The sequence below is a fragment of the Falco rusticolus genome, chromosome 11 (assembly GCF_015220075.1).
Source record: "Falco rusticolus isolate bFalRus1 chromosome 11, bFalRus1.pri, whole genome shotgun sequence".
Taxonomy (NCBI): domain Eukaryota; kingdom Metazoa; phylum Chordata; class Aves; order Falconiformes; family Falconidae; genus Falco; species Falco rusticolus.
This window is the reverse complement of record NC_051197.1, coordinates 26,367,837-26,388,668: the sequence shown is the minus strand read 5'-3', so window position 1 is coordinate 26,388,668 and position 20,832 is coordinate 26,367,837. Positions and strand designations below refer to the sequence as shown.

Below are 20,832 nucleotides of genomic sequence, written 5' to 3'. Positions count from 1 at the left end.
GGTCCACCTCCATCACATGCCGCAGCTCCGGGGGCGAAAAAAACCATGAGCTGGGTGGGGGCAGAGCCGTCTTCAAAATAGCAGAGTAAACAGCCACGTGATGCCTGTGGCAACACTGCGGTGACACCAGAACGGACCTTTGGTCTCGCTGCTGCTGTCAACATGGCCACAGGGCAGCATCGCAGCCCCCGGACCCCCGTGGAGCTGTCTGCAGGGGGCGGGGGGCACCCATCCCCATGCCTGCACCCCCATGCCAGCTCCCATCCCCACCCATGTCTGTGCCCCACATCTTGACACCGGCACCCTGGGGACACCCCTGTCCATGCACTTTGCACCCCAGGGACACCTGTCCCATTTGGCACCAGAGGGCTGAGGGTGAGCAAACACCAGCACCCGACTGGGAGAGCCACCGGCCCCACGGCTCCCGGGAGCTCACCCCCAAGCAGCTCCGCTGGCACCGGCACTGCCCAAGCCCCCGGGAGCCGGGGAACCCGGGAGCCGCGGCAGCACCTGCCTCTCCCTCGCCCGGAACAGCCCAAGGCTTTGCAGCAGCACAGAGCTCACACAGCACTTGCATGCTTCTTTTTTTATAGATGTATTTTTAGGAAGTGGGGGGAGAAGAGCAGAGGTGGCAGGAGGGGAGCGTCGCTGGCGTGGGGTCCCCCCCAGGCCCCAGGGCCGTGCTCAGTGCACCGGGCTGAACTTGCAGACGTAGTGGTGGCGCTGGGAGCAGTCGGCGCTGGACCAAAGGGTGAAGCCTGATGGAGAGATGGGCTGGGGGTTGGTGGGGGCAGCGGCGAGGGCAGGGGCACCAGCTCTGCCCACCGCAGCCCCTGGAGGGGACAGGACCCAGAGGAGCAGGAGGAGGAGGAGGAGGAGGAGGAGGAGGAGGGATGCTGTCCAAGAGCTAGCGCTGGAAGTGGCGGTGGGGTCCGGGCACTCACCGCTGAGATGGGTCAGGATGCCGCAGGTGCCACTTTGGGCACCGCTCCGAGCCAGCCCACTGGTGACGCTGTACTTGTCCCCACTCACCCACTGCCAGGCCTGGCTCTGTGCAGGGCGAGGGGGGTCAGAGGCTGCCCCCTGCCTCCCCCCCCCTGCCCTCCCCCCCCCGCCCCCCACCTCACCTCCTGCCCGTAGTGGAGGCCGAGCCAGACGGGCTGCACGCGCTGGTAGTAGGAGATGACCCTCTGCAGGGTGGCTGCCTCCTTGGGCTCCTCCACCCAGGCCAGGTGGGCGCTGGCGTGGCTGGCCTGGCACTGCCGCTGCAGGGACAGCCGTCACTGACCAGGCACCCCAGGGACATGGGGGGTCCCCGGCCGCCTGGGTACCCCAGCAGTCTTACCTCAGCCTCGTCCCAGCTCCGGAGCTGACTGAAATACTTGAAGCAGTTGAGCTTGTAGTAATACCAGCCCTTGGGGCAGTAGTCTATGTACCGGGCGCCTGCGGAGGGAGGGCGGCGTGGCGGGATGGGGGACGGCTGGCATGGCCGCTGGAGAGGAGCGTGGCTCCCTCCCGGCCCAGCTGGGCGAGCAGCTGCCCCCCGAGTGGTGGGACTCACCGGCTGGCCACAGGAGCCCCACGCAGCCCAGCAGCACGAGGGTGAATCTGGCCACTGCCACCATCCTCCTTGCTCCTGGAAGTGCCCCCTGTAAAAGCTCAGGGGGTGATGCCAGGTCCCTCAGGGACAGGGGATGCTGCCTGTGCCCAGAGGGCGCAAACCCACCCTGCTGTGGACTGAATCTGGCCCCTTTCAGCTGGCTGGAGGGGATGGCAGTCCTGGAGACTGTGCATCCCTCTCCCCTCCCTGGCACAGGTCACTGCCCTGTGCCTGCACCCCTTTTCCCAGGCACGGCTCGGGGTCCCCAGCTCACATTGGCAGCAGGGGGTCCTGGCCCCACTGGTCCCAGCCTTGGTGGGAGGCATCTGGGTGAGCCAAGCTGCTCTGCGGGGACATGGGGGGAGCGCTGCCATGGCCACATGCCATGCCCTGGCACCGGGTGGCAGCAGCTGCGGCACAGGCAGGGCCAGGGCCGGTAGGGCTGCAAGGACTACGTGCACAGCATTGCTCTCACCCCCCAAGCTCACAGGGCTGCCAGGCTGGGGATGCAAATCGTCCACATCAGTGCAGATCCCCTTTATCTGGGCTAATCCCTGGGCACTGGGGCTGATTTGCAGACTCAGCTCATCTTCCCCTCAAAGAAGCAGCGACAAAAGTCAACGCAGGGCTGGAAATTGCATTGTTGCAGCCTGCCCCATCCAGCAAGGGCAGCGCTCAGCTCCCCCCAGGATCCGCCAGGGCTGGGACTGGCTCCTGCTCAACCCACGAGCCACCCTGGAGCAAGCCGAGGCCCCGGCCACCCAGTGAGTGTCCCCTTCCTCACCTGCTGTCCGGAGACGGTGAGGAATAACGACTTCTCCTGGATCACCAGGAGAGGAGCTGCCCTTTATAGCCCAGCGCTCACCAGCATCACTGTTTGCCCAAGCTCAGGTGATTCCCACCATAAAAATCCTACTGGAATCCCTCCACTTGGCTGGAAAGCTGCCCAGATCTCTATTTTGTTTGCATTCCACGTTCCTCCAGAAAAGACAGGAAGAACCTCTCCTAGTTGGTCAATAAACCCCCTGCAATTACCATTAATTGCCAACGAAGACACAGAGATAATCTTGCAGCAGAGAGCAGCCTGGCACCGGGCAGGAATGCCCACTGGCTCAGCCCCGACTGCTCCGGGGGGCTGGCAGGGGTGAGCCCCAGGGGAAGACTGCCCTGATCCCGGCTGGAGCATCCCTGCCGCGAGCGGCCGGGCTGTGGGTACCACTCACTGGTCTTGCCCGCGTCCCCGGCCGAGGGACAGCAGCCAGCCGGGCCCCACACCCCGGCAGCTCCGCCGTGCGTCACCCACACACCACCCTTGTTTGAACTGCCGGGGGATGTTTGTCAGCAGGATGCAGGACACAGGGATGTGGGAACAGCCTGCGGCCAGGGGCTGGCGGGTGCCATCAGATAGCAGCGGGGGTGCCCGGGCCCCTGCACCTGGCAGTGACGCAGGGCTTCGTCACTGTGTCCCTCCAGGAGGGATGGAGCAGGTGGTGCAGCAGCAGCCCCCCACTGCCCCTGCCCCATGGGGGGTACCGGGGGAGGCTGGTGCTGGCACGGAGCCGCAGAGGGGGCAGCCCCCGGCCCCAGCAGCCGGAGCCCTTTGGCGAGGTCGGGCACAGCCTTCCCTGGCCCTCGTGCTCACCGGGGTGCCCGCTTGCACCGGTGCCGGGGAGCTGAAGCACATCCACCTCACTGCTTTGAGCACGCTGCTCTGCAGCAGGACTTCCCTGGCTCCTAGCACACCAAAGCAGCTTTGAAAGCTCTTCCCGCTGCCGGTCCCAGTCCCGTGGCCTCCTGCAGAGCTGCCAGCTCCTGCCCAGCACCCTGCTGCTGCCAGCCGCACCTGCTGCCCGGTGCTCCTTCCCCCAGCCCTCCCGGAGACCCCTGGGGGAGGCCACTGGGAGCCACCCAGGGCTCCAGCCCTGGAGCTGAGCCCCGTTACCCCCAGCACAGGGGGCTGGGAGCCGGCTGAAGGTGTTCTGGCTGCCAGGCTCCAGCTGCGTCCCCCAGGGATGTCCCGCCGCTCCTTTGCCGAAACACGCAGCCAGCCAGAGCTGCTACACCCACAGGGCGCAGCTCCATGGCAGCATGCAGAGGCAGGTCTGGCTCTCGCCCCGGGCAGGGAGGAGGATCAGACCCATCTCTTCACCCACGCAGCTGGGATAGAGCTGCTGCTGCTTCCCAAGACCTCAGGTGCCAGCTTGCCAGGCGCTCTCAGGGATCAAACCGGTAAAGCCACCTTGTATCCAAACACAGCTGCTGCCTGCTACCCTATCTCGGGAAAGAAACCACCTTACTGAGACCAGCCAGCTCCAACAAATGGGGACACCCCTCACACACAGCAACCCCCCAGAAGACAGGACCCTACCCTTGTTTTATGAAAAACCATGAAAATATTCCCCACAGGAGCCCAAGGCTACCGCACCACCCCTCAGTTAGACACGGGATGCCCCAGCTCCCTGCCTGGCTGGTTCAGTTCGGCTCACTTGGATGCAACACGTTTCCACAAGCCCCTCGCCATCCCAGGCAGGGGAAGAGGCATGTGCCGTCCCCGAGGAGATGCGGTTTCAAGTCTCAGCCTGAGCATCGGCACAGCTGCGCCAGGGCCACAGCAGAGCTCGCTAAACTTTGGCACAGATGTGCAACCTGTGAGAGAACACGGATGAAAGCCTCCCGGAGGTTTGTACTTGCCAAGCTGGCTCTACTAGAAGATAAAGGAACTGCGCTGTTTGAATATTAAACCCTTAAAATGCCCCCGGCAGCTTTATCCCTGCTAGGCAGCATAATTCAGCTACTGGCTCCATCCGAGACTGTGGCGAGAGCTGGAAACCAGCCCGGGGAGCACTAGTGAGGCCCAAGGCTTCGTGGCAGCTCCCTGCTCAACATCCAGCACGGCAGCCATCGTCAGTTCATTCTCTCCCTGTTCAAGTTAAACTTTTCCAGTCTGAAAACAGCGAAGGAGGAGCTGCGATGCCAGTTCAGAGGCTGGAGAATCACGCATCTTCATGCATCAGGTGCCAAGCCAAAGCCAGGGAGGCAGCCTCAGCTCCAAGGATGAGGGTCCCCCTCCCAGCTGGAAGAACAGCGAGCAGCCCAGCGAAGCAAGCAGGACCTGGAAGGGCAAGCGAATACACGCCTCCACTAACCAATGCCTCACCCACACTTGCTCACCACCTTTCCAAAAGCCGCAGCCCTTCTCCAGCTCCCAGACTCCCAGGCAAGCAAGAGCTCTTATTCACAGCATCTCAGAAGGGCCCCATCCATCCCACTCCCTCCCCATCCTTCCCATTATGCCCAGCTGCTTGGCTGCTGGTTCCTGCCCCCTGGCCCAGCTAACCAAGACGCCCCGAATCCTCCTGCTATGCCCGAGCCAGGCTGCTTTCAGCGCCCAGGGACAGCTCCCCAGGACGGAGCGAAGCGCTGGGGTCCGTGCGCTGCCGAGCCACAAGCCAGAGCGCCCGTGATCCCCAGCAGCTCTCTTCCCGACATGGACTGTGGAGGTCCCACCAAGCCCTCCCTTGTCAGGGGCCTCAACAGCTACTGAACACCAATGAATCATTTTATAATCCAGTGGCTGTGCCACGGTAGCTGGGAAGACAAACAAAAACAGCAGCACACAGACACTGGGCACATACTCTTTATTCTGGGGATAAAAATTGCTTATACATTTTGCAGCAACTATTTTCATAAAAGACTTTTATAAAAAATGTAAAAATAAGCAAATATTTTCCATTATTAATGTAGGAAAATGCTGCTGTGTGAATGGTTACTCTACAACTTATGAGATAAAATACCACCTTAAGGAGATATTATCTTTACAAGTAGTTAAAAAAAAAAAAAAAAAAAGGCAGAGGGCCATCATATTAACACGCCAGGCACGAAACTGGCTTCATTCCACAGAAAGCACTCATCTTGTAAAAGGTAGCCACATATATAAAAAGGCACTTGGTTATTTGGGGCTAACAAGGAAAAGCCCTTTGTTTCTTTAGCATCGATGTAGCAACACTTCATTATTTGCAGTGAAACATGTACCTGGACAGACCTCCAGGAGCTTGCAGGCTCCTGCCTGGAGATCTGAGTTGGTTGCAGCTCAGCTTCACAGGACACACTGCAGCGAGCGTGTCGGGGAATGCTCTGTGCGTCGTAAAAAGCAGTAACTTCAAAATTAAAAACTTCAGCCCAAAACAATGGCCCCGGGAACCAGCTCCTCCTGAGGCCCTGCCTTCATGTACCATTGAGTAGAATCAAAAAAAAAAAAAAATTAAAAAGCTTTTACTTTTGATTAGAATGGAAAGAAACATCAGAGAAAATACTGTACATGGTAGGATGCTGAATGGCCGCTGCTTGGAGGGGAGCGGCGTTCTCTGTCCTTTAGCGGCAGCCGACAGCCCCGATCTCTTTGGAACATGTGTCTGCAGGGTTCCCCCGAAGAGGTAGGAGCAAACCATCCCCACAAGTGTTCGCTTCGGCTGCTGACTGGTTCAGAGCCCTTCAGGGAAGCGCTACTCTTGCGGAAAGCAGAAAGAGCGGCTGTTTGCCTAAGGTCAGTGACAGCTGGCTTCCGTAACTCCGAAAATACTGGGGGAACCGCAGCACAAATGGCACCACCATCCCACAGAGCACGTCGGGCACCTCAGTCGGGAAATCTCGGTACAGGCTGAAGCTGAGTGCAGACGACAGCCCCAGACCTGTTAACCAAACAGCATTAGGCAACGGTGTCCAAGCTTTTTGGTCTGCTGCTTGAGCCCAGCTCCTGGTTTCAGGCACACTGCTGCGGCTGGAAGCCTGCTTGGGAGTCAGTGCTGCAGCCTCCCTGTTGGGAGGGGAAGACAAGGCAGCCTTGTCCCAGGGCTGAAGTGAAAGGGACAATTTTCAAAGGGCTGGATGCCATTCCTGACACAGGAGACGTGCTGCAAACACTTAATGACATCCTTGACACTTCTTAATAATACCACAAAGAGGCAGCATATGTTATCTGGAGGACAGGACACAGCCACCCTTGGATGGAGGGGAGGGGAGTACTGTGCAAGAACACTGGGAGCGTCTGTCATCAGGTTCTGAAACACTCATGCGCATCCCGAGAGTTTCCCAAAAGGCCTGTGTCCGTTGCAGGGCATCTCTTCCAGCATGGGAGCCCGTGAAGGCAGTCACGGACACACCTGGCAGGATGGGGGGACAGGGAGGGTAGTGTGTCAAAACGGTCAGGTGTGTCTCGGGGAAGACATACAACTCGAGAGAGATGTGCCTACAGGTCACCGCGGAGGGAAGACCGGGTCAGACCAGCGTTGTTTTTTTTTTTTTTTGGGGGGGGGGGGCGGGGGGCCGGGGCGGGAAAGACCTAGGGGAAGACTATATGTATATATAACCTCATAATACCTGGGGGGGGCAGGCAGTGAGAACACTAAGGGGTGTTAGTGGGTCTGTATAAGACAAAAGACTTGAAGAGGGAAGGGTGAAGCTGCACGACAGAAGGTGTCACTTGACCTGCAGGTGTTCTGGGAAGTCCGGCTAGCTTGCTGAGCAAGAGCAGCCGAGGGAAGGAGGGGTCTAGGAACGCGGGTGCAGCTCTGAGCTGTGTCAAGACAAGGCAAGGCAACTTGAACTCGAGGAGAACTAGTAGAAGGTGCTTCAGAGAGAAGTTACGTGGGTAACAGGAGGAGTAACAAAATAAGGATACAAAGCTGGTTTAATTTCTGGAGAAACGACCATGAGATGTATTAAGCTGAAGAGCTGTCTCCCCAAAGAAATGGTGGAACAGATTTAAGAGCAGGCTGGAGAATCCAGTGCAGACAGCAATCACATCCAAGGTGCATGGGTGTCGGTTAGAAGTGACCCAGCCGGCCTTCTCCGTCACCAGCTTCTACAGTTCTCTGTTTAGCATAAAAGCATACAAGCCCACAGCGACCACAGTCCCTCCAAGGAAAAAACAGCCTGGGCTCATTAAGACTCTTGGATACTAAAATGGTTCTTCATTGCCATCCTGGAAGACCTTCATGAGTTCTGGAGTCCGCTTTAATCGGGCTTCACCTTGGCCAGCCTTCAGGCATACACCTGCATGTTGTTCCGCTGCTGCTCTGTCATGTGAGCGGCCGCTGGCCCACGCTGGTTGTTACTGGGACTGGTTGCCACATCAGACCAGTCAGAGGCAGAGTGTGGGGAGGAGCTTGACCACTGGTCTGGAGATTCGGGCGATGGAGTCAGGTATGGGTGCTCCCCTTGTAAGTGCCGGTTGTGGCTAGGAGTCCGTTCTGTGGCCGAGGAGTAGCAGCTGTGCTGTGAGGGAGGCGTGGGGTACTTCCCCATCGAGCTCTGGAACTGGTGGTAAGCTGGGAGGACCGTCTGAGCCACCTGCCCGTCCTGCTGAGGGATGGCAGCCATGGAGAACGAGGCGCTGGGCAGCTGAGCTAAATCCGGTATCTGGTACATGGAGCTAAGAGGCCCAGCCATGTTCTGAGCGCAGTTTGACTGGGCCTGCTGCGGCAGTGCTTGCTGGTTTATGCCACCCTTGGGAACCAGCTGGAAAGTCATGATAGGGGGCAGAGACTCCCTGGAAACTCCCATGTGCTTTGTATCTGCTTGAACCAATCCGCTCTGCTGAGACACGCTGGGGTGCGAATGCATCACCTGCGGCACCATGCCAAACATTTCGTTGTACTGGGACTCGTTCACCTCCATACGGTTCATCCACTCGGTGGAAACGTCGGCTGGCCGGAGCCTGCCAAGCCCGCTGTTAGGAGGGGTGGTTCTGTGCTGCGAAAGCAGCTGGCTGACGGACGGGAGCACCGTGCCAGACCCGCGTCCTAAGGGCTGCATCTCGTGGAGGTTGGAGAAGGACATGGTGTGCGCGGCCTGCACCGACGGAGCAGTCAGCAGTGAGCTGGGCGACGAGTGTAACACCCCCGGCGATGGCATCACGGGAGACGATGTTGGTTCGGATGCAAAAGCATGTGGCGATTCTAGGGAATCAACTGGTGACAGGGTCACCGAGCTCTCTGAAAACTGCCCTTTGCCCTCACTGAGGGACTTCTTCCTTCTCCTCTTTGCATCTTTGGTGAGGTTTGTGGGCATAATGCCTTTGGCATTCGGTTTTCGTGACTTCTTGCTTAAGGAAGCGTGCTTCAGATTGAGGAAGGACCTATTTGGGCCACAGATGACCGGGGAGAGGGCAGAGTTCAGCATGGCACCGGGGTGCCCAGCGGGGCTGTGTGCCACATTGTACTCGTTGAGAAGCTGCACTATGTCATGGTGCATCCGGTCCTGGGCCACATCGCGGGGCAGGCGGTCCATGTGGTCCGTGATGTCTCGATTGGCAAAGTGGTCCAGCAAGATTTTTGCTGCTTCGAAACTGCCTTCTCGAGCAGCAAGGAAGAGTGGCGTCTCTTCCTGAAAACACAGGGAATAAGTACTTTAGCGGCTTCAGCATGGGGGGACTGACTTACAGCTAACAAGCCCTTAACGGTGTGGCAACACTTGGAAGCTCTGTGTCCCATTAACTGTCTCCAAGAACAGCCCATCCTGAGAGGTGCCCACTGAAAAAGGCAGATTACAGGAGATGATTTCATAGATGGCAGCAGAGCACGCAGCCTAAACCATCCCACCGCGAAGCGCACTATTCTGCCACGGGTCCTTGGAGGAACGGTGTGCCTTTCTCCCACTGACCCCTATGAGGGAAAGGTACAAGCGACTAAAACAGCCCAGTAACGAACTGCAGCTTGTTGGTAGCTCTAAAATCCACTGAGCAATATGTAATAATCCAAAAAAGAAAACCTAGGCGGAGGAAAGAAATCAAGGACTAAGATACAGCAAAAACTAGGAGTGAAGCTACAGGAGGTCTGTGCAGTGCAGACTGTCTCTCAAACAGAGGGGCTTCTTCCCCACATCCACCTGGCACTGAGCGCCTTGGAAATGTGACAGGATCCAACTGCCGCTGTGCTGCCCAACCTGTGCCTGTTAAACGGAACCCAGCTGCTTGACACCAGCAGCACTTCGCCCTGGTGCTCTCACACACGGTTGCCTGTGTATTGCATTCCTTTCCTGCCAAGAAAAGCAGGACAGCACTGCTACCCACGACTTGGCTAAACAAGGGAGAGAACTGCTCTCCCATATCAGAAATCCTACAAGACACCCAGTACTTGGGGAGAGTTCCAGTTGCAGTCTAGGTCTGGAAGACCTGCAGCGAGGACCCGGTTTAGAAAATCTGAACTTGGTTCGCTACCAACAGCAAAAAGATGCTTTGAGTTAGGAAGCACAGCCACGCCGAGCACACCCAGACCGTACCTTGTTATCCTGCATGTCTCTGTTGGCCCCATTTTTCAGCAGCACTAGTGTTGCTTCCACATTGTTGACAGCAGCAGCCCAGTGAAGAGCAGATTTACCTGCAGGGAAACCCAGCAACTTCAGTAACAAACGGAGAAGCTATTTCCTAAAGCCCCAGATGGACTGAGTACACTGAGGGAAGAAAGCAACTGCAGTGCAGCTCACAGCACGTGAACATGTCCTGAAGTCACATTTACGCTTTGGAAATCGCCACATTGTGACGCACTCCTGTTATGGGAGTATGCAATGGGACTTTCAGCACTTGCTCTGGAATTTTTTAATTTTTGTTTTTTAAATAATCTATCCACAGAGTCATGTCTGCAGCCCAGAAAATCCCAGCATATCCAATCCTGTATTTCTTCTGTTTCTCTTCCAGGACTGTTTAACCAAGCCACTGTGCAGCAGCCTGCAGTCTATTACTGCTGGGAGGACTTCCACAGGAGAGCCTAGCGTCTGATTTAGCTACAGAATTTATGAGTAGCCCACACTCCAGGAGAGCAGAAGCCCACCCCTCCTTGCTCACACCATGACAAATATTTGCCCAGCCAGTATGTCGCATTCCCATTACCGTGGTCATCAACAGCATTCACATCTGCCTGGCAATTAATTAGCTCGGCCACCATTCCTTCCACTGCCAGACGTGCGGCCAGAATTAACGGGGTCGTTCCATCATTCATCCGAGCATCCAAGTCTGTCACTCTGTTACGGATCAGGATCTGGACAACAGGGGAAGACAGTGGGTTTTTTCAATACTGCTACAGACCAAAACTGAGGATCTGGCAGAAACTAAAACTTTATAATGAAAAAGCTGTCTGAGCACTGAAATGCAGACACCCAGGTAACGGAGGCAAACAGACCAAATCAATACATGCCAGATGATTCACGCATGCTGAGTTTTTCAAGCTACGAATACCTGAGGAACCTGGGTGTAAAATACAGTTTTGCCTGGCCATTACACTGTGGAAGGCAGGAGAGCAAGGCTGTGAGTGAACAGAGCGCAGCTTCGGCAGGCTTGTATAACTACAGAGCACAGCTACTCTCAAAAGGGTTCTTCAGCTGCTGTACCTGGAAGACACCCTGAGCATCAGCAGCCACAGCTGCATGCAGGGGAGTTCGTCCCATGTTGTCCCGTGCATTAGCATCTGCACCAGCATCCAGCAAACGTTTCGCAGCATCTGCTCTCGAGTACCGGGCTGCTAGGTGCAGTGCCATCTCCCCAGTGCGGTCTGTTTGGGCCTGCAGGTTGGCGCCTTGATAGATCAAATCTGTTATTATATTTGCTGAGGAATCTTCTGCATCTTCATCATCATCGCTGATATCGGAGCCGCCCACACGCAGAGATGCCAACATAAGTGGAGTACATCCATCTGCAACAGAAGAGGTGGTATCACAGTAACCTGACAGTGACGGCAAAGCAGAGCAAAGGAAACCGTCTTCAGTTTCAGCAGACTCTGAACATCACAAGATAATCACTACCTAAACCCGAAGACTTTAACTGTAGACGCTAATGCTTGCTTACTGATCTTACTGCTTGACTCCACACACATCACAGGCATCTAGAAAGTAAAAGGAACGAAGATGGCAGCAGGAGTGAACCACTCTGTGCTAAGTGCCCCACTGGAGCTCTGCAAAGGCAGACACAAGTTTTGCTTCTCCAGTGTGGCTTGCTAGCAGAAATTCAAGACAATCTTTCAGCAACTGCCTGATTTATTCCACAGACAAGCAGGGGACCTTCCTGGACCCTACAGGCAATAGCTTCCCTGCCTGCACAACTCTCAATCTACAGTGAGTGAAGTGCATGAGCCCTGCAGAAAGCCATACGGCAGAATTCGGATTCTGTGCAGATAAACAAGGCGATGATGTTCTATTGGAAGTAATATATACAGCTCTGGTGCCCTGCTCCCATCTCCCAACTTCTGATCACCTAGCTTTCCTGACCCTCTGTTTTAGGACAGTCTCAAAATTTTCTAGAAATCCATCGCTCTCCCCAGGGAACAGGGTTGAGCACCAGCAGAGGTGTGGCCTCCAGACCTGCTCCCCAGGCAGGCTGGCAGCGGAATGCACGCTCCTCCTAGTGGCTCCCAGTCACAGGGCACACAGGCTTTCACCGAGCTACTTTCTCAGGATTTGTTGGACGGCAGCGAAGTGTTGACGTATGGGCCTGGGTTCGGTTCCAAGATCCAGTCCCGTCTATAGACCCTCTTTGCCTGTTGTCCGAGGCTATACCTCCTTTTGTGCTCTCCCTCCCACTGCTGGCTCTGCTTCCTTGTCCCAAATGAATACTTCTCAGTATTCAAGTCAGGCTGTGGTCTCCTCCGTACTGCCCTGACAGAAAAAGCAGAGAGACGGAGCGCAGAAAGGAGCTTTCCTTTTCTCCAGCACCCACAGCCCTGGGAAAACCACTCGCAGGAAAGATCTTGCTTGTTCAATCGCTGCAGTTGTTCTGGATGATCACCCCTAGCCGCCCTACAGGGACACAGCTATAGTACGCATTAAATCCTTGGAAAAATCAGCTGCCACCCTCCAAGAAGTCTCCCAGGTACGTGCAGCTCTTTTCAGAGCTTTCTTAGTTGGCCACACACGGGTAGTTTTATGAGGCTAGTAAAAAGCACATCCAGCTAGACCATCACAATTAAGTGCTTGATGGACTACCAGAAAAAAAGCCATGGACACAATGCCTTTTCTCCTCATTCCAGCTTGTTCTCTGAAATAGCTGGAAAAGAACCCAAAAGGATCCAGCTGGAGGCAGACACACAGCATGGAAAATTCCAGTCTGAACCACTGAAGTTTTAGTAACTGAAAAAGAGGGGCACATAATAGGGACAGTTCATCGGTTTTAATTATAGGTGGTGTTACCAGTTATGCCTATAATTGCATTACCCTGGTTACACACTCACAGTAACTCCAGTAAAAAGAATGTCCTCACTACTCTGTGGGACACAGAGAAAGAACAGCGTGGGGAGACAAAGATGACAGCAGCATTTTATAAAGAGTCTTCTGTTTGCTGTCTTTCAAGAAGACAGCCGCCAAGTAAATGCCAAACTCGGAGCGAGACGGTAAAGCCAGTTCACCAGACAGGTACAACCGAAAGACTCACACAGGCACAATATACTGGGATGTAAAGCACCCACTGGCAAAGTCGCTAGGCAATGCTTCTGTAGGAGACTGGACCTCTTGGATCCCCCTAAACTTAAGGAACTGCAGAAGGTGCTGAATTAAGAGAGGGAACAAGCCCTTGGTACATCGAGGCATTTTGACTTGCCTCTCCTCTCTCTAGAAAAGATCTCTACTGTTCTACCTGTCACCTGGACCTGTGGCTAGGATTAACTCACACAGCTTCAGATGGCTCCAGCCCAGACACCTGCACCTGAGTCAGTCAGCCTCAACACTCTTTGTAATTAGAGGCAGCGAAGCATTACTACAGTGCAAGCCGTTTAGTCTTCAGGAGACTTCTGCTTGAGACAGAGATGAACTGCCTCTCAGAAGTGCCTATTTCTTCCCTGTGCCTGCGAAGGAGGCGGCAGGTGGCCAGGGCAGATGAATAGCTACATTAACTGTGAGCAATCCTACCCCTCCTTACGAACCCATTACTCCAAAACTTTTTACATGATTTCTCCCCGACAGTAACTCAGCTTGCTTGCTTCTGATGCCGCGGGGGGATAGCTTACAGCAGCTTACTGGAAGCCTCACAGTTGCATCTGAATGGCAGGAAAGCAACTCACAGGTCAGTATTATTCTATTGCTAGACAAAGCTTTGGGTGAACGTGAAAATAAGCAGTCTGAAGTCTTAAGAACATTATCGCCTGCACTTGGAAAGCTTTTACCCTGCCACACAACTACAAGCTTCAATAGGGGAAATAAAGAAAAGCTTAAATTTGGCAGAAACTGATGGTTTATGTTCTCACACTCGTTACACAGAAACCCCTCCTTCCCTATGCTTTGCATTTAGGAGGGCTAACGGGTCAATGAGCAGAAAAGACAATAGAAGGAAACTGAGAGAATGGGTCCAGTCATCATTAAACTGCATGGAAATATTCCCACAAAATCCAATAAAAACCAGTTGCAGCAATATCATCAGAATCACCTCTCTGCATATGAACAAGAGCCATTCTTGCAGCTCTTCCAACTGGGATAAAGCTCTTGGTCAACTCTCCCCTCTCAGAACACAGGAATTAGCTATTACTGGGTGACCCACCCAGCCCCTTGCCAGGTTACACAGCCTTAGCGCTACACTTCTAAAAAGCAGCAGAGCATTCTTATTGTATCTAGTCATTCAAGGTTGAAAGAGAGCAAGCCTGCGTGCGCATGTGTGTCTTAAAGAAGCCTCCTTCAAAGTTCACAGTAGTGTTACGAATTCAGTGAGTTGATCACCGTAATCTGAGGATATAAATCATATAAATATGAATTAAAAAAAATAATCTTGTGCTCTATCCCAGCACAGATGTCTCACACACTGCTAATCTGGGTATACTGTCTGCCAGAAGTCATCTTATTCAGGAATGGGCCATCCTTGCCTTCACCCCAGAGAGCAGACGCCTCAGGTATAAACCCTGCTAAGTTGGTCCTTCGCATAAATCTCTGCAGTGATCCAGCTGGAGAAGCTTGGTGTTATTTCCAGCACAACTACGCATTCCAAATTTCTGCCGCTGTGGCATTCTGACAGGATCTTTTAAGACATGCATAATCATAAAGGAGATCCTACAGCTGTAGTTCCTACAGGTGCTCGCTAAGTGAATTCTTTTTCTCCTGGTTTCATGATATATTCCATGTGCTACACATCATGATCCAATCTCCAGCTTTCTTGTCTGGAGTGCACTGTGTACTCCACATAATTTTTAAATGTTAGCGGTCCTAGCCATTGGAGATGGGGAGGCTGGTGGCTGGCCGGCACAACAGATGGATGCTCTAGAGTACTGACCTGGCCCTCTGACATTGACATCCAGAACATCCACTTCTTGATCTGCTTGAGGTGGTGTAAGGGCTAGTGATGTGCTCCCACAGACATCTGCTGCCTCCAAGTGCTGCTGTGTCCACTGGCGCTGATCTATCTGCTCATCGCCTTCTGGGAGCAAGGCTTGATCTTCAGCCTGGGCATAGGAAATAAACAGTTGCTTCAAAATGCTCATCTAGTGGCCAAAACCACTGAAGGTTCATGGGGTTTTCTTAGCTTTGTTGGGGTTTTTTTGTTGGTTTTGTTTTGTTTGGGGATTTTTTGTTTGTTTTAAGCTAATGACAATGCCAAGCAGAAGTAAATGGAGACTATCAGCTTTCACACCCTCACTACATGTTATCAGGCCTGAACTGCAAGACATTACATTACCATTAACCTTTTCTTCCCTTTTGATGCAGCAGGGCTCGGGTAGGGAGGGGACACTGGAACACAAGTTACCTAGTTTCTCTAGTGGCCTGTGGTGGCAGAGTTAACCTGAGGATTTGCTCCTCAGATATCACTAGTTATGCATTCCAAATCCTAGGTCAAGGGAGATTTTGAGCAAGGGGCATATTCCGGAAGTTAATGCCGCTGTTTTCCTCACTAGCAGTTTCATTTTCAGGCAATATTCAAGTCTTGGAGCTCCTTACCTTTGCTCTCTTTGGCTGAGGTCCACCATCACCTGCCCAGTGTTCAGTTGGTCCAGAATCTGCCAGGTTACCCTCTGGTATCTGGACTGACAGATTTCTAACAAACAAGGAGAACACATTACTTTGCAAGCCGAGCAGGTGCTACTACTCCTACTTACACTAGCCTGCAGAGATCAAGGATAGGATGCTTGCAAGTCTGGTAGCTTGCAAATAGAGGAACCAAGAAATTAAAAATCTCAGGCAGCCAACAGTGGCATTAAATACATTTAGAACTGCAAACTTGGTTAATTCAGTGGAAAGCCAAAACTGAATAAATAAGGTTCTTTTGAAATTTTCCATTATTTCTGAGTCATGTCTTTAACACATTGAGCTAGACGTATTAAAAGTTCGTTGACACCTAACAACCTAAAAATCTCACCTATTCCAGGAGGAAATTAGGCAAAGAGTACCTAACCACTGAACTAAACAAGAGTGTCAGGAAACCAAACATAAACAGAGATCAGATTCCTTACTAGCATTTTATAGATTACAGTTAAAGTTCTTCTGTCCAAATGTATTAAAATTCAGAGAAACAGACTAAGAAGGTCTAGCTTAAAAGGCAGCTTTCTCTATGGAGTTAAGTGCCTTTAATGAAAGATTTATACATCACATTCTCAAAATCCTCTAACACACTGTCAGTGACCCAAGTGCAAACTTACTTGAGTCCAACAGCATCTTCCCCAACTGGCTCTCTGCGTTTATGATTACTAGGATCTCTGCGCAGAATAAAGCCCTCTGGGAGCCACAGCGAACCATGTTTGCGCTTACGCTTTGCCATCATCACACCCAAGAGAAGGATTAAGAGGATGATCAAAGCTGCCACAGCCAGTAGGTAAAGCAACTGCGTCTTCGGTGGTAACAAGGGTTCACCTAAAAAATCCAGTTAAAGTACAATGAGATTAACAATGTGGAGACAACGATCTTCAGTCTACACTTTTCTCACTCACAGTCCTCCCTACCGAAGAGTGTCTCTATACTGTGGTGTACTTAGAGCAAAGGCTTGAGGAAGTTTTAAGCTCTGCTGCAACATTTGTATGAATACATCCTGTCTTTCTGGCTTCCCTTGATCTTGTCTCTTAAAATATTTCTTGGAGTATATGACTGCTGAACTGAAGATCTTGCTCCTTCCTCCAGAGTCCTGCTGGCTGAAGACAGCCACCCTGAATCAGTGCAGAGAGAGCTGATCTGTAGATCAAGACTCGACTAGAAATGACAACATCACCGATCTAGAACACAGTCACAGTCCAGCCTCAGACTGAGGGAGAGGGAAGCAGAAGTCAAAGGCATTACATATTGCCAGAGGAGAAAAGATCTGGTAGACTGAGGCATGCCCCCCCTCCCCCCCTTTCTCTCTAATGGCATCTTTTCATTGAATTCATGGCTTAGAGCACATGAATGGCTTTTAGCGCAGGCAAGATCACTGCAGCCTGTGGTACACTGCTGCAGCACATGAGAGATTACGGTTTATACAGGTATTAAAATGACTAGGTTCCAAACTGAAATGCCCTGCCTTAACTGACCAGACGTCCCCTCAGAGTATAATGAGCATATTGCACATACACACTTCTGCAAATGGGTATGAATAAGTTAGCTCCCCGAAACCACACTGAACAGTGAGACATATTAAGATGATGATCAATAATCTGAGCATGAATTTTGCAAGCCCAAGTTTGACGAGTGCCTTCCTTCACAAGCCGTTTTCCCTCTGCAATTACTTACTTTGGACAGACACAAAAGGATAGGGCAACATGCCCTTGATGGCCTGAGCAGCTAAGAGAGCTGCAGCAGCTTCTGTGTTCTGAAAGCATTGCTCCGAATCCTCTGCACACTGACGGTTGTCAATCTCCAGGAACACCCTGGTGCTGCAGAGATAAGAGTAAGAGGGCACAAAACTCAGTGACAGAAACTTTTGACAAAGCACTACTAAGTTAAACTGCAATCTTTTAAGTTAATCTTTCCACTCCAGCACTGAATTTGGCTGTTGCAATAGCTTTACATTTCCCCAAAAAAACAAGCTACAGCCCTAGATGGTCCAGAATTCCCCAGACACCTACAAGCAAGAGCTACCAGCATAACAAGGCCCGAGAACACAAAGGCATCCACTCACCCAATGACCTCTTGCTCTAGTTCTCTGTGTTTGCGAATGACAAGTGATCGCCGACTCCGTGCTGCCGATTTCTCCCCGTAGTATGGGAATACCATGGGGTTTCCCTGGGAGTCCAGCTTGATTCTCAGATTGGTGTGCAAGAGAGTTCCCAAAGTGCGCAAGAAGCTGCGAACATCACCCAGCAGCTCATCAGGGGGCATCAAGACCACAATGATCAGGGTCCCTTCTGCCAGCTTCTCAGCTTTGTCACCAGCACAGTCTAGACCGTCCCAGCCACACTCCTCACTATTGCAGCCCTGGTCACAGCGGCCATCTGCGTAGTGATCCGCACAATACTTGTCATACCTAGAACAGTGAAAGGGTTACAGGCAGCATATAGGACATGCACATTCTGTACAGTACATCTGCAGTCTAGGGGCCAAGGCCTTACACTCTTTGTAATCATTTCAGGTAAAATACCACTCATATTCAGGATACAAGGAGAAGAAATGTAACTCCAGGATAGAGCTTGCAATCTGGCAGGGTAGAAGTAGGAAGCACAGAACACCCCAATAACACGTGGTTTGGTTCTGGTACCAGTGGAAGAGAACTGCTTATTCTGTTTACAGACAGAGCTGTAACATGTCCTGCCTCATCAAGAGAAAATCATTACAGCAAAGCTATGGCATTTATCACAAATAACTGAAGAGGAAGAAATCCCACAACAAAGACAAGCTAGACAACACATTCAGAGGTAGCAAGTACAGCTGGGATAAAAATACAAGTATTACTGGTGTGGAGTGAAATTCAGAATAGGAGGCATTCCCTATCAAAACCTAGTTTTAGATTTAGGTACAATGCCTCCTATTTACATTTCCAGAGAAAGCAGGGCAATCTACCAAGCAGGTTAATACACTGCCCTGGCTCAGGCTATCCACTTAGGTCACAGCAGACAAATTCCAGAACTTCCTTCCAAAACTAAACAAAAAGTCCACAAAGCAGCAGAAACCCTTGATGTCAAACTTTCAGCCAGAGCAAGGACCAGCAACAGAAACAAACAGAAGAGATGGGAGCAGCAGGCATGAAGCGTACCAGCTACTGAAAGCGCTAGAGCAGGAGATACATCAGTGACACAGAGAAAGCGTTCTCAGGATCAGGCCTTACTTGCATGTTTTGCTGTTTTGCTGACATTCAAAGTTGTCAAACAGGCACTCGGGTGTGTTGCAGAACTCGTCACACTGTCCATTGAAAAGCATCCAGCAGCGCAATGAAGAGGAGCAGTTGGCCCAAGGATCTTCCATTGTCAGGGAGCAGTCGCCTCCATCCCACTGGCAGGCATGAGTGTTACAGTCCTCATCACAATAGCCATCTTTCGCTTTTTCCACACACTGGGAATCCAAACATCCTCGGGGCTCTGGGCTGAAAGTTACGGGCTGTTCACACTGGCTGCCTTGGGTGTGAACAGGGCACTGACAATAATAGTAAGGAGGCTGAGAATGAGGGTGGCAGCTTCCACCATTCTGGCAGGGAGCACTGGCACAACCCGTGTTTGTCTGGCATTCCTCTCCCACAGACAGCTTGGGGCAATAGCACCGTGGACCAGAAGATGTCTGGATGCACTGCTCCCCCTTCTTGCATTTCACTTGTCCACAAGTACTGTGGCTGCTGAACTCACATTTTGCTCCAGAATAACCCTATGGAGAGGAAAAAAGGCAAAACAACCAGACTCACAAGTTTATTCTTCAGCACTCAAGAGGGCTGGAGGCAAGGTGTCACATGCAAACCCTTTCTTCCCCTAATTCCTCTGGCCTCATTGCAGGTGCCATGATTTTCTGGATCTAGCCTCAGGGATAAACTAGGAACTTACAATGCTCTATTACATTTTTGAAATGGACTTAGAAGAGCCATGAACAAGGGGAATCTTGCAGTAAGCACAGAAAACACAGGAAGGCAAAAGAAATTGTCGAAATTTAATGCTAGGTTTAAGACAGAAAAGTCAGCTATCATGCCTCAACAGCAGAAATGTCTGGGGAAACAACAGGCAGCATCACTCTCCTAGGGCACCCAGAAGCCCTGGGTTTCCCAGCTAAGCAGGTAAACTAGGGGACTGGGGAAAGAGTGTCCGAGGACACAGCTTTGCAAGTAGTACAGAAAAGAGAACTTTCATGTACAGTGGACCAATAAAACTAATGAGACCATAGCCAGAGAACTCTACAGCTGAGGCAGGCAATCCAGTTGCAGGACATGGTGCTTACCGGGGGACACTGGCAGATGAACCCATCCGGCATATTGCTGGCAACAGCACAGGTACCTCCATTCTGACAAGGCTTTCGGGGACACACATCTATTACGCTCTCACAGTGACGACCTGAGATGCAGACACACGGGGAGAAGAGAGCAGAGAAATGTGCGTCTGTGTGTGCACACCAAAAAGCCATCACAAAACAAAACACTCCAATGAACAGTCAATGAGCAACATGCTCCAGTGAGACCTTCCCCTCAGAACAGGTAGGGAACACCTCTTCAGATAGCACACGCTCTTTAAACAGCTGCTTAAGTAGTGGGAGAGGAAGGCACAATCCCAGAATCCACAATGTGTATTTGGAGACAGCCCACCTTGTCTGCCTCCTCAAAAATGCATGCAACCCAGTACAGAGACATGATTTGGTGCTGTCACCCCCAAGTCAGCCAGGCACAGAGGCTGAAGGTGCTGTACCACATCAATTTGGGGATTCCTAAGACTTCTTTACTTTTGGGGAGATGCTCAATGAGTCCAAAGGTAAGTCATACTCTGACCATGAACAAACAGCCCTCAGGACCAGATGCAATGTGAGTGAACAGGACAAGCAAGCAGACGCTCCCCAGACTGATGAGCTAGACAGAGGCCTTACTGCACTGACTAGCATTTGCGGCAGCTCCCAGAGTCAAACTCTGACACCAGACTTTAAAAAGATGAGGATGACCTAAGCATGACTTGGATTCCCTAGGAAAACATTAATAGAAGCCTCCACACATGTGCAGCCAAGACTGACTGCTTGCAGACAGGAGCAGACAGGGCAGGATAGTCCACGGAGTCCTGGCATCCTCTCAGTCACAAACCACAGCAAAGCCACCCCGTTCCCTCCCAAGCAGAAGGGTCAACATGGAATGCACAGAAGACGAACAACTAGAGGAAGAAGCACGCTCCCCCTCTGTGCCTAACATTTCCAGA

The 20,832-nt window shown here is 52.2% G+C and overlaps 2 protein-coding genes across 2 annotated transcripts in view; both read right to left on the bottom strand.

Moving 5' to 3' along the window:
* Nucleotides 1-603: 603 nt before the first annotated feature.
* On the bottom strand, nt 604-2,586 carry REG4 (regenerating family member 4). Its single transcript, XM_037404361.1, has 6 exons — nt 2,385-2,586; nt 1,562-1,649; nt 1,346-1,443; nt 1,128-1,265; nt 945-1,050; nt 604-758 (listed from the first exon to the last, which is right to left on the bottom strand). The coding sequence occupies exons 2-6, from the start codon at nt 1,623-1,625 to the stop codon at nt 685-687; spliced, it is 480 nt and encodes a 159-aa protein (XP_037260258.1). The 5' UTR covers nt 1,626-1,649; nt 2,385-2,586; the 3' UTR covers nt 604-684.
* Nucleotides 2,587-5,223: 2,637 nt separating this feature from the next.
* NOTCH2 (notch receptor 2) overlaps nt 5,224-20,832 on the bottom strand; it is a 78,740-nt gene continuing 63,131 nt past the window's right edge. Inside the window, exons 19-29 of the mRNA XM_037404426.1 lie at nt 19,877-20,034; nt 18,786-19,315; nt 17,643-17,987; nt 17,255-17,397; nt 16,195-16,405; nt 15,497-15,593; nt 14,835-15,003; nt 10,982-11,283; nt 10,485-10,632; nt 9,878-9,975; nt 5,224-8,983 (exon numbers count right to left, since the gene is read on the bottom strand). Of these exons, the coding sequence (XP_037260323.1) occupies nt 7,640-8,983; nt 9,878-9,975; nt 10,485-10,632; nt 10,982-11,283; nt 14,835-15,003; nt 15,497-15,593; nt 16,195-16,405; nt 17,255-17,397; nt 17,643-17,987; nt 18,786-19,315; nt 19,877-20,034 (3,545 nt within the window). The 3' untranslated portion in view covers nt 5,224-7,639. The remainder of the gene's footprint in view (nt 8,984-9,877; nt 9,976-10,484; nt 10,633-10,981; nt 11,284-14,834; nt 15,004-15,496; nt 15,594-16,194; nt 16,406-17,254; nt 17,398-17,642; nt 17,988-18,785; nt 19,316-19,876; nt 20,035-20,832) is intronic.